The 13,246-nt window shown below is 30.7% G+C and overlaps 2 protein-coding genes across 4 annotated transcripts in view; both read right to left on the bottom strand.

Moving 5' to 3' along the window:
• Positions 1 to 13,246, bottom strand: part of LOC107925746 (UPF0481 protein At3g47200) — a 62,381-nt gene that overhangs the window by 22,305 nt on the left and 26,830 nt on the right. The window lies entirely within an intron of this gene.
• On the bottom strand, positions 7,453 to 9,578 carry LOC121223519 (putative UPF0481 protein At3g02645). Its single transcript, XM_041105120.1, has 2 exons — positions 8,736 to 9,578; positions 7,453 to 8,233 (listed from the first exon to the last, which is right to left on the bottom strand). The coding sequence occupies exons 1-2, from the start codon at positions 9,485 to 9,487 to the stop codon at positions 8,119 to 8,121; spliced, it is 867 nt and encodes a 288-aa protein (XP_040961054.1). The 5' UTR covers positions 9,488 to 9,578; the 3' UTR covers positions 7,453 to 8,118.

Raw genomic sequence — 13,246 nt, forward strand, 5'->3', positions numbered from 1 at the left:
AAAAAGATTTTTGTTTTTAAAGCTGACCCCAAATGTTTTTATTTTTATTTTTACTTATATAGGACGTACTATATGACGTCGTTTTGGCTTAACTTTCATGTAATAGCCTGATGTTAGGCCTAGTCAGAACAGTGGTTTCGGGACCACAAATTCGACGAGAAAAAAAATTATTTTAATTATATTTTTATGGTCTACAATTTCACGAAAATATTTCGTGAAAATTTTGTTCGAAAATTTCGACGTTTGGGCACTCAATTTAGCCAAAAGGACTAAATTGTAAAAAGTGCAAAAGTTGAGTTCTATATGTTAGGAGTGTCTAATTGTTATGAAATTTTAAATTGGAGGTCCTTAAATGGAAATTAGACCATTGTTTATGTTATGGACAAAAATGAACATGAAATAGATGAAATAGGATATTTTTAAGTTAAGGTTATTTTGGTAATTTGGAAATTAAAACAAATTAAAAAGACAAAATAAGCCAAAATTTCATCATCTTCTCAAGGGGGGTGGACGAATATCAGGTTACTCCATGGCTAGGGTTTGTTCATTCTTTCAAGCTTCATGGTAAGTCTGTTTTAGCCCTGTTTTTCTTGTTCTTTATATTTTTAGAATTCCGGTAACTTGCTTAAGCTATTTCTACCATTAATTCGAGCTAGAATTTATGTTTAAAAAATTACCCATAGATGAAAAGTGTGAATTTTGATGTTTCATGATAGAATATGAAGCTTAGAATTATGTTAAACGATTTTTGCCAAGTGATTTTCAGTGAAAACAAGTGAAACAGTATAATCGATAAAAATTATTATTGTTCATAAGTGCATGTTAGAGTAAGAATTTGATGTTTCCATAGAAGGGAAAAATGTTTAGTATGTCATAAAACATAAGAATAAGAGATGAAGTTTAATTTCCGAGCTTTGGGGCAAAACTGTAAATATGCAAAAGTTTAGGGGCAAAATTGTAATTTTTCCAAAGTTCGAGTCAAGGACTGTTTTGGTGAATGTGAGTGTTAAATAATTCAAATGTGTTATTATGGATCAAGAAAGAAGTGGAATCGACCTTGATCGGAGAAAAGAAAAGATTAAAGACTAAATTGCTAAATTTCTATATTGTTGCACCAAAATAAGTTATGTGTAAATAATAGCAATATATTGTTATAAATTGTAAATTATTGGGAAGTAAGAATCTTTGTGGAATTGTCGGAATAGTAAAGAATTGAATAAGGTATCGATGAACACGTGTGTAGTACTGTGTGAAGGCTACTACGTGTATCGATAAATAATGGTCACATGTGTAGTACTAAGTGAAGGCTACTATGTGTACCGAGAAGCTTTGGTTACGTGTGTAGTACTTTGTGAAGGCTACTACGTGTACCAGACTGATAGGTCGCATATGTGGCACGGACTGTGTGCAGGCCACCGATATTCTGTTATGATACAAGAGTGGCACGGACTGTGTGCAGGCCACCGATAACCTGTTATGATACAAGGGTGGCATGGACTATGTGCAGGCCACCGAGAATCTATTATTACACAAAGGTGGTACGCATTGTGTGCAGGCCACCGAAAAATCTATTTTTATTTCGACAAGTTCAACGGGAAATTTATTAAGTGAAAATACATGATATGACGGAATGACTCTGGATAAAAATGATTTAGTGACTCTGACTCAAATAGACAGTTTTGAATTTAAATATAAGTGAATAGTGAAATTATGTATAATGCTATTTAAGCATGTTTTATACATAAAGGATGTGGAATGGAGAGGAGGAGGACAATAAAATATACGAATGATTCGTGTATAATTGGCTATATGTTCGTTTATAATCGATAGACGCCGAATTGAATAGTAGATTCGTATCAGTATTGAATTTATTAATAGAAATTGTTGATATTTGAATAATATGTTTAGTAATAAACATAAGGTAAATATCGATGTTGAATTGTTTGTGAGTTGAATGAGAACTATTATGGATATGATTTGAATTAAAAGAATTATTGTAGTATTGAAATGCAAATTGGATTGGGAAATTAATTTGAATTGTGAACACGAAGAGTTATGAATTGAATAGAACTGAAATAAAACATTGAATTGTTATTACTTGTGAATTAGTCATTTTGGTACATAGATAATACTGAGTGATAATCATGCTTTGTGAAATATCTGTAGTCATAAGGATGATTATAAAATATCTTGTTATAAGAATCATTTGGTTATGAGATGTTATAAAATGGTGAGATTTAATGGTTGATATGAATATTAAGGCTAATTTACTAGTCGACTAAAGGAGAAATGAGTTTGTTGATGGTTGTATATACGAATTTTTGACATATGCTCGAGATATGTAATGTAGTAATATGTGAAATTAATATGAAGAGATATGTGACTGTTATTAGTGTTGATTTTAGCATAATGTAAATTATTCAAGGTCGAAATAATTTAATGGATAAATTGAGTATATGAATGAGTTTGTATCGAGTCTTATAGGCTCTATTATTTATGAATATAATATTTTGAGGATAGGTTGTAAAGAATTATAAAAGCATGTTAATAGCTTAAAAAGTTTTAATTCGGATGAAATTTTGTAAATGGGTTTAATACGTATACAAGTGTATGTGTTTTAGTAATGCCTCGTACCCTATTCCGACATCGAATACGGGTAAGGGGTGTTACATTTCATACGCCTAAAACAATGCCATTTTGAAGGCCAACCAGATGACCCGATCCAGATCCCCTAAGATCCACGTGTTTTTGTGGAAGGGGTCTAATTGCTGCCCTAGTCCTTCTTCCTTTAAGCGCTTTTGAATATGGTCCTAATTTTGTTATTTTTTCCTTTTTTTAAATTACACCACTTAATTTTGAATTGTTTCATTTTAGTCCCCAAACTATCGACCCTTTGGGGAATGACGTGTACTGGGTTTGAGTTATTTTCCCTTTTGGTCCTTGCACTTTATTGCATTTTTAATCTGACCCTTTATTTATTTATGCCCTAAAATTTTGTTATAGTTTCGATTTAATCCCCTGTTTATTTAATCCCACCCCTTTACTTTCTGTTATTTAATTTCTAGCATTTATAATTTATGCTATTTACATTTTTTCCTACGAATTTCCCGATTGTTTTATTTTGGACTTTTATTTTTAATTATTGATACTATTAATATTATTAAGTGATTATCGTTGCTAATTAATATTATTTTTGTTGAAATTTACTCACATATCAATATTTTATCTAATTATATTATTATCATACATTTTTATACTATTTCACTATTATTATCACTATTATCATATAGTATTATTAATTTAATATTACTAACTACTGTAATTTTGCCATCATTGTACATTGTAAATGTTGCCACATACATTTATTTGACGCAAACACATAAGAAATAATTAAAACCGAAGCAATGTTCATTATTTTTGGGATTCAAGGAGTTGTGCTCCTAACTTACGGAGTATGATCTCTCCCTAGAACCAAAATAACCAAATATCTTATTTAAAACTCAAGACACTTAGGTAATAATCAAATGATGAATATTCTTATTTTCCAGGATTTGAGATATCGTGCCCTAACTTACGAGACATGGTCCTTTTTCTCGATTGACTCAAAATAAAAAAGTTCTTTCCATAAAATTTAATTTAGTTGGCGATATTTTAATAAAATCATGCAAGAAGGGAATTGTGCTTTAAATTTTCTTTGAATTCTCAATTCTCGACACCAAGACATCAAGTAATCAACTAGGTACCAATTTTGGACGTTATGAGGGTGCTAATCCTCGTCATGTGTAATTGACTCCTGAACTCATTTACTGGATTTTGTAGACTAAAAATCATCATTTTAGTAAATTTAACATTTTTATTAAAATGATTACATTTCAAGATGATCTGATCACACCTAATAAAAAGGATTGGCGGTGACTCCATTTTCGTTTTCTAAAATAAAAAGTCGATTCCCCCAAAAAAATATTTCAACAACCGTCACTTGGATAACTTTGGTTATCAGCTCGTGACACTTAGAGCTATACAATATATTTGGTGTTTTGCACAATATGGCATACATAATAGTTTTCACTACCGAAAGTAATGTTGCCTTACTCATTCTTCTCTTATCTTCCAAAGTTTTAGGATTCATATCATTCAAGTGATGTAAAACATGCACCATTAGCAATTTTCCAAAAAAATTAAAACATTTTCAACAAATCAATTTTCAAAATATCCCATTCTGGTGTAATTATGTTTAACACTTGTATTTATATAAATTATGATAAATTATGATAATATATGTATTGATGTCATTTTCACATGTAAAAGTATCATAAAAGTCTGTGTGCCAAATGTTAGATTGCATTTTATCTTGTTTACTCAAAAAATAAGTAAGTTAGTTTCTATACATCAGATCAAAGAGTAAATTGATCATTTTATTAAAATTTTAATCCTTTTCTGTTATTAAAAATTGATTCATATACATCAATTTGAGGTACAGTGGCACGTCATATGTCATTATTTGATTATTCAGTTAGTCACACCAGTTTTTAACATTACAAATAGAAAAAAATTTTAACAGAAATGACCAAGTTACTTTTTGATCTAACATATAGGGACTAATTTACTCATTTTTCAATATAAGGAGCAAATGTAATCCAACTCAATGTACAAGGACTTCCATGTTATTTTCTTTCCAATTTCACATTATTTTATCATATTATATTTTAATTTTTTTAGCATACACATATCATGTAAATGGTATAATGTCCAAATTGTCTGGTGTTACTTCACATGGTTGATTTCATTTGTCAATTACTGATTGTGGATTGACAACATTGACCATTCTACGTATGGGGAGCGTAACACCTCAAACCCAACTTAGACGTTATGGTCGAATTTAGGAGTGTTACAAAGAAGGGTTTTGAAATCAGTGTTACTTCAATAAAACTTTGTATAGTCGTTCAATTAATTATCCAAGTTTTATAACCCATATTCGTTTATATAGCTATTACTGAAAGTGTTATACAATTAATTCATTTGCCAAAACATAATTTACAGCGAAAGTCTCAGAAACTAATATATTTTAGGAATCCAGTTTGTATTTTCAAAAAAAAATATTTGTTTGCGTAAAATTATCATTTTCATAAATCATTTTGACAAACCACGCAGGATAGAAAACAATCGGAACCAAAACCAATAGTTAAAACCATACAATCCAGAGAGCCCCAAAAATTACAAATTCTCAAATAAATCCAAAATTTTAATTAAAACCGTTAATTACTAAGTAAAAATAGTTCTCGGTCAGTGGTCATTGCTGAGCTCCGTTGCACTAACCCGCCTAAGTCTGTGGATTACCTGAACAGAACAAACAAACAGATATGAGTTTTAATAAACTCAGTGTGTAACCTAACAGAAAAAGTCATGCAACATATACATAATCTCATATACAGTCAAATACAGATTGGGACCTAAGTCCAAGACAGAATCAGATAAGCAAAATCAGATAAGTAGAATCCTACCCTCATCCTCTACACACAATCTCTGACCATCCTATTACACCATGTGTGGTTAAAAACACCTACCCATCCTTACACACCATATAGTGTCGATGCGATACATAACAGATAATATGCAATCAACTGCCAAGAAAAGGCGAAGAGTCGCCATACAGACCACTTCCTCCACATATACAATTCTCACCCCAAACACAAATACAAAATACATATCCAGATATACCAGAGTAAACATGCTTAACATGCTCGTATACAGATGGATACATACTTAAACAGTACAGTCAGAAATACACATAGTATCCTAATCAGATCAGTCTATCAAAATATCATAACACATAATATAGGGTTTTGGTTAGCCTTTATCGACCTTACAGCAGGTCCATAGTCAATCGGAACGACCCCTGCGACCCTAGAGAACATTTCAGAATTATGAGTCCACATGCCCATGTGAGCCCACATGTTGGTATGGCCCATATGGCTTGGCCCAAAACCCACACACCCAACTTCGCCTAGCCCGTGTGACCTACAGGGCCACACTCACACCATCACACGATCGTGTCTTATGCACGACCACATTCGTCAGTCACAAGGCCGTGTATCGTACACAACCAATCACACGGCCTGGCTCACACCAGATTGGCATCGACAGTGCCCTTTTTTAGCTTTCGTCAAACCTCAATTTTTCGTGTTTAGGGTACACATCTGGTTTGTTTTAGATGCTAAGCAATCCCAAGCCTTCTGAAACCTAAGAAATAGTGTCCCATTGACCAATTAGCAATCAATTTACGAATCGACACTTAACCCGAAATAACGCACATAACTTACCAAAGACACGAACTGGCACTAGCGCGATCTAGGCTATCGAAGTAAAACTTCACTGCTCACAACCTTCTCCTACATCACAAATTTGCAGAAATCAAACCCCCTATCTACACTACTACACTACCATGAAAAGAAAATAAACTGATAGCTTACCCAAATCACATAAAAATGTCAAGTCTAGAGTGCAACGTGAAGAACAAAAGATGAAAAATAGGTTTGAAAGAAAAGAAAATGAATGGAAAAATCTGAGATTGAAGAGAAGGAGAAAAGGAAAGAAACGTAAAAAAGAAGAAGAGTAGAAACAATATCTCAACTCCCCCATTATCCCACTACCAAACCGCCCAACTATCTCACAACTTTAGAGTTTCGGCTCCACCGAACCTCTATCATATAACCGAAGCAAAATTATAACCCACACTTATGCAGGGATTCAAACAAAAGACCTCCAACACAATAACTCCTTACTACTCAAACCAGCAGACTCATTCTGATATAAGTTTACAAACAATATTCTATAAACCCACCTAACAAGGATAAGGCTAAGACAAAAAAATAACAAAATTTTCAAATGTGAGACTTGAATCCCAAACCTCAAACACAAACCCAAAACATTTAGCCACTAAAGCAAATACATATTTATATTAAGATTTACAGAAACAAAAATAAATTATTCAAGGCGTTACAGGTATGGGACTACTCCTTTTCTGCCATTTTCACTACCCATTGCATTCATTTTCTCTACCCTACTACTCCTCTGCACTGCACTGTCCAATGCATTTAAAGACAAGGTATACATATAGATTGTAAATTTTCTTGTCTGGAAGCTCACTGTAAGCCAAAATCAAAACAAACTTTTGATGGTTTAATTGTTTTTTAGCCCTTGAATTTCAGGTGCTATGAGAAATGGATTACAACCTCATCTTGTTTTAGAACGAGTCCAAAATTAATAATGAATTTGAAGGTTCAAAATACAATTTTATTATTATATTAATTTATAATTTCATAAATTTTAAAAAGGATTAAATGATGAAGTTACTAATTTAAGAAGACAATAGGGATGGTAAAATCTAATTGAACCTATCTACGTTCGGATCGGGATGGATTTTTTTAATTTAATAAATTAAATAGATTGAATCGAAAATCTAGGAGTTACAAAATTCTCATAAATAACAAGAGTTTACAAAAAGAACACTTACTTGGTTGATGTATGGTATAGTAAGTCTGCAAAGCACTAAGAAGAATTGCAGCAATGGCACCCACAAATGCCAAAAACGTCCAAGGACTCCTAAAATAAGTATGATAACCTTGAGCTGCATGCTTAATCCACATATTCTTACAATGATTATGTATTTTCTCTTTAACCATGCTGTAAATCATCGGACTAGGAACCAAATCAGTGTTCATCTTATTGAAAAGCTTAGCCACTTCTTCATCACTCCCAAATCTATGGTATAGTATGCCGGCGTCTCTCAGTTTCTTAACATCTTCGGCTTCATCGATCAATGAATCAAGGAAACCCATATATGAAGTAACGGTGAAATTGTTGTAGAAATCCGGACACATTTCGTAAGCTATTAAGTTCATGGTTGAATCATCGACGGTGATTGGCGGTAACTGTAATTTTTCGAGGAATAAGAAACGGTTGAAACTGACGTCCTTTAAACAACTTGTTTCACTTGCTTTTAACCATACCCCGGCGTTTTTAAGCTCTTTTATGTTACAAATGGTGTGTGAATGGTGCCATTTTGTTCTTGTTGGGTTGCTGCGATTTATCAAGTACATGAAAAGTCGAGTGCAAAACCTACAAACCCGCCATTGTTTTTCTTTTTCTTCTTTTTTGAAAAGGAGTCTTACTCGTAGTAGATGCAATAAGTGAATTGGCTCTTCTTCTTTTTTTCATCTGCTGCCACCATTCACTAGAGCAAAATCTGTGTTAGTCGGGAGCCAGCTAAAATTAAGGTTTTCAACGGTTGAATCCATAAGATCATTTATTTATAAGTTAAATTTATCCGATTTGAATAAAAAATTTAATTCTTTTAAAAATTATTAAATTATAAATTTTTATATATAATAAAATTATACTTTTTACTCCTTAAAATGAATAAAAAATTGTTTAACTCTTTTGAAAAATGATAAAATCATAAATTAATACATAAAAAAGAATCCAAGAATCAAATTAAATTTGTCAGTTGGCCTGTTCAATAGAGAATCAAACAAGGTATTGATCTAGAATAATGAGTTAGACCGGTTGAATTGAGTGATCAAATATAAATTTTTTTATATTTTTAATATTTTAATATTTTATTTAATTAAATTGAATTATCTAATGAACTGAAAATGAGACTCTAATCGATTCTATCACTTATTTTACATTTATAAACTCCACAAAATGATACTTTTGTAAATTCCTTAAATTACCTGTCCTGCTGATGTGATTGTGGCTCTTTAACAGTGCTGTCGATGAACCTTATGATTGCCTCCATGAACTTTTTGCCATCGTTCGATCTTGTAAGCAATTCAAGAACACGAAAAGGTAATTGGTTTTCCAACAAGAACAGATCCGAGTACACAAATGTTAGCAATTCGTTTTTAATAACCAATTCGTTCGACGCACTATCATAATCTTGGCGGCGGTAACGCATATAGACTGCTTGTAAAATTGCGCAGCCGTCAACGAAGAACATCCAAGCCAGTTTCTCGTTATCGTCGCTATACTTCTCTAATCCCTTTGGATCATAGCATTTCTTCAAGCCATCGATCTCTGTCTTCAAGTTGTTGTACAAGGTATCCTTATCGACGCCAATGTTTTTGACGAAAAGTGCTGCTAATTTGAGTTTGAACTTCTCGAATTCATGGAGGGTGGGATCATCGTGGTGGAGTGGGCCGATTGAGATCACTTTCGGATTGAAATACTTCCTGAAATCTTCGTGACGGCTAAGGGTTGATGGGACTCTTTGTATCAATGTTTTGGCATTGGGGTCGAGTTCGTCGCCGTCGAAAGCTACGTCTAATGACCGGAGATTCCGTAATTCGCTATTGCTGCGAGTGAAGTTCGTACCTTGCATTGGAATGATCGTCTCTAGGGGATTGTTGTTGGTGTTGTTCTTGATGATTGTTTGATCAGTGGAAACTGCTCCGACGGCGCCGCCTCCTCCCTCCGTGGACGACATTTTCAGTCTGAGCGGTTCGAAGTAATTAACTAGGTGATTTTGTAGACTGTTTTTGGCTGAGTGAGTGATGTTGGAAAAAAGGTGGCAAAATGGCTACGATAACGACAAATGTTTCTATAGCTTATATAATAAACATAAGGAAAATATTTTTGGTGTAATATCAAATTTCGCTTCTAATTTTTATTATTTTCAATTTGATTTTTATTTTTTTAGTAAAATTTAGCTTTTTACTTTTGAAAGAGTTCAATTGATTATCAATCCTTAAACTGAATTAATTTTTTTCAAAAATAATGACTAAAATATTAAATTTTAAACATGATAACTCATATGACAATTCACGTGTACATGTTTTTTTTTATTTTAAAATTATTTATTGACATGGCATATTAGAAAAGGACTATTATGTTAGCATGAAGTGCATATAGATTGTTACATGAGTTGTAACACCAACACTGTAAAAATTTAATATTTTAGTCAATATTTCTATAAAAGAAAAGCAATTTGACTTTTTTTTGAAAGGTTAATAGATAAATTTAGCTCAAATCATAATAATAATAATAAAAGAAAAAAGGTTTTTTTAACAAAAAAATTGTAAATGTCGAGGACTAACTTTATTATTATATCATTTTTTCAAGTTTCACTTATAAAAATACAATATAGGTCCAAGTACAAATATATGTCTGGATTAATCTAGAAAGAATTAGACAAAATCCACACATGATATACGAATATGATGAGAGTGAGACCCATTTTATATCTACAACACTTCTTGAATTTCATACTCTTAATACTAGCTTTTTTGTTTCTTTTTTTTTTTGCTTCATTTGATCTGTTTTGTTGTAAAAAACAAACAGAAAAATATTCAAAAGTTTAACATTATAACATTCCAAAAGAAACACATTCAATCACTAACAAATCTACGTTTACATCAAAGCAATAGCTCACTATCAAGCTTTGAACATTTCCTCACGATTTACCCCTGCAATCGCCAAGGAAGATACCATTTCGTTTCCATTCTTTTTTGCCATAAAAAAAAACAACATTTCCTTCAAATACATTTGTTTTCATTTTTATCATTTAAGTTATTTTGAATTACTTTAGTATTTAAATTATCATTCTGTTATACGATTTATTTCAAATATTTAACAGCATTAAAAAATTTAAGGACTAAATTAATCCATTTAATAGTAAAAGAAGTAATCAAATCAATCCTATAATCTTAAAATTACTTTTATTTTTTGGAAATACAGAGAGAATAAAGATGGTGCATCTAATTCAACCTTCTAAAATTGACAATTGTACTTTGCCAAGTTACGAAGTTTGGTATTTGATCTTACTTTTCTTTTTCTCTAGTAGGAGCCACTCTCATGACTTTATCAAAGGATTTTGTTCCAACTGGCTGGCCACTTTAATTTAATTTTTTTTAAAAATTATAAAAATATTAACTAATACAATAATGAAATTGCGTTTTAAGTATTATCAAAATTTATAACTTAATTCCGATCTTTCAAAAAAATATCTGACTTCGCCTTTATTTCCGTACTAATAAAAATTCTAATCTATATCAATAGCACTGAGGGAACATTGTGTCTTGATTAATATATGAATGATATATATATATATATATATATATAAATACTTCTTTTTCCAACTTTAAACTTTTAACTAAATTAAAGTAGAAACTTTAATATTTTAAGTAGAAAATAAAAAAAAACAAAAAAAATTATTTAACGAGCACACATTCACGTGTATGCTTTTATTAAACTTCAATATGGGATCATTTATGGATTTTTTAAAGTAATATTATGGATAACTTTTTGTTTAATGTATTGGTTGGGTTTATTTATTTATTTTGAATTGATAAATTTTATTTGTGAAATTTATTGAAAGTGTTTATTTAATTGATTAATATTTTTATATTTAAAATTTATTTAACTTTATTCACTTAATGATTTTAAATATTTCAAAATTTTATATTGATAATTTTGAAAGGATATACCCATTCAAAACAATTTACGTGAAGGACTATCTGTAATAGAACATATCATTTCTTGTTACGGAGCCCGAAAAGGGGTTGTGGATACCGCCGTACGAAAATTAGATACTGAATATCTTATGTGCAGACTTATTAAAGTAGTTCAACACTGAACATTTCTTAACCATAAGATCGATCACAAGAATTCTTCTTTGATGATTTTGTCTTTGCCACGAAATCCAACATGCAGTGTCAACAAAAACATGTGCATAAATTTTGCTTTCTTTAAAATGGTGGTAGTGTCTATAATTCACTCTACTTTATTTGAAAGCTATAGTTACATTACCCTTGCTTTTTTTACGTATATTAATTGCATTTTTTGTTGTTGTACCTAACTCATGAAAAATAGACAACCAATCATTTTTTTGTCTTTTTGGTGTAATTATGGTAAAATAATTTTGATTATCTTTCATAAATTCAATCTAGAACATAAAAAGTTTATCAAATACTATTTTTAAAACGTTGTTCAGAAGTTGTTTAATTATAAAAAAGTTACTAAATGATCATTCATCTATTAGTAAATTTTTATTTTTGGTCATCCAACTATTTAATTATTTGTCTTTTTTTGTCGCCAGCCAGTTAACATAAAAATAAAAATACCCAAAAATCCAAGATAGTTGGGTGACAAAAAAGATAAAATTAAATAGTTGAATTACTATTTTGTAACTTTTTATAGTGAAATGACAAAAAAAGAGAAGAAAAAAAGTCATAGTTTACTTTTGCAAGGATAATTAAGAAGAAAATGTTATCCCAACAAGACAGGTAGCAACAGTTATTGAAGAATCTATACAAGGAAAAGGGCCTTAGGATTAATTTGCTAGTGCCACAATAAAAATTTCAAACATACAAAAACAACAGCCAGCGAAATCTAAGAAAGGTATGCACTAATAAATTGTTTTTAAGTGCTAATATTTAGGGATAAAAGTAATATCTAATTATCTGAATTTGACAACAGGAATGGAATTTAAAATATATTTTTATGGGTTAAAATGCAATTTAATTATATTTAATTATTTTTTAAAGGGATTAGATCAATTTTTTTTATCATCTTAGAGGTCAAGATACAATTTTACCATACATTAACGTTAAAACTTTTAAAGAGACCCAAAGTATAAATTTCCATTTTAGGGACCAGAGTCTTGCCTACCCTTGTTGCCACCCGGCCTCCTTGGTAATTTATCTATTTTGGTCTTTAAACTTTTTTTTGTCTAAATTAATCCTAAATTTGATAATTTTGCTTAATTTAGTCCTTAAACTTTGGTCAATGCTACATCATTACTTGGATTAATTTTTTTAGACTTTATGTAAGGTTTTTCAAATGATTACATGGCTTTAACAGAATTCAAGTTTAAGGATTAAATTAAAAAAATTTGTTAAGTTCAAAGACTAAATATTGTTTTATCCCTAATATTTGTTACCATGTTTTAAAAGTTCATTGAATTTCTTGCCGGCTAAAAACTGGTCCATGCATGTTAGTGTAAGGTACACGTGGCACGCCATTTGTCATTTTTTGGTTATTTCGTTAGCCACACTAATTTTTAACATTACAAATAGATGAAGGTTTTAATGAAAATAACCAATTTACTTTTTAATCTAACATACGGAGACTAATTTACTCATTTATTAAAATAAGAAATAAAATATAATTCACCTCTTAATACAGAGACTTCTAGAGTACTTTAATCCATTTTCACATTTTATCATATATATATATTTACCATACG

Source organism: Gossypium hirsutum, chromosome D11 (genome assembly GCF_007990345.1).
Source record: "Gossypium hirsutum isolate 1008001.06 chromosome D11, Gossypium_hirsutum_v2.1, whole genome shotgun sequence".
Taxonomy (NCBI): domain Eukaryota; kingdom Viridiplantae; phylum Streptophyta; class Magnoliopsida; order Malvales; family Malvaceae; genus Gossypium; species Gossypium hirsutum.

Coding starts and splice junctions, on each gene's coding strand:
- LOC121223519 (XM_041105120.1), bottom strand. CDS start 9,487: ATGTCGTCCACGGAGGGAGGAGGCGGCGCCGTCGGAGCAGTTTCCACT. Junction 8,234..8,735: donor CAATCACATCAGCAGGACAG/GTAATTTAAGGA, acceptor ATTTTGCTCTAG/TGAATGGTGGCAGCAGATGA.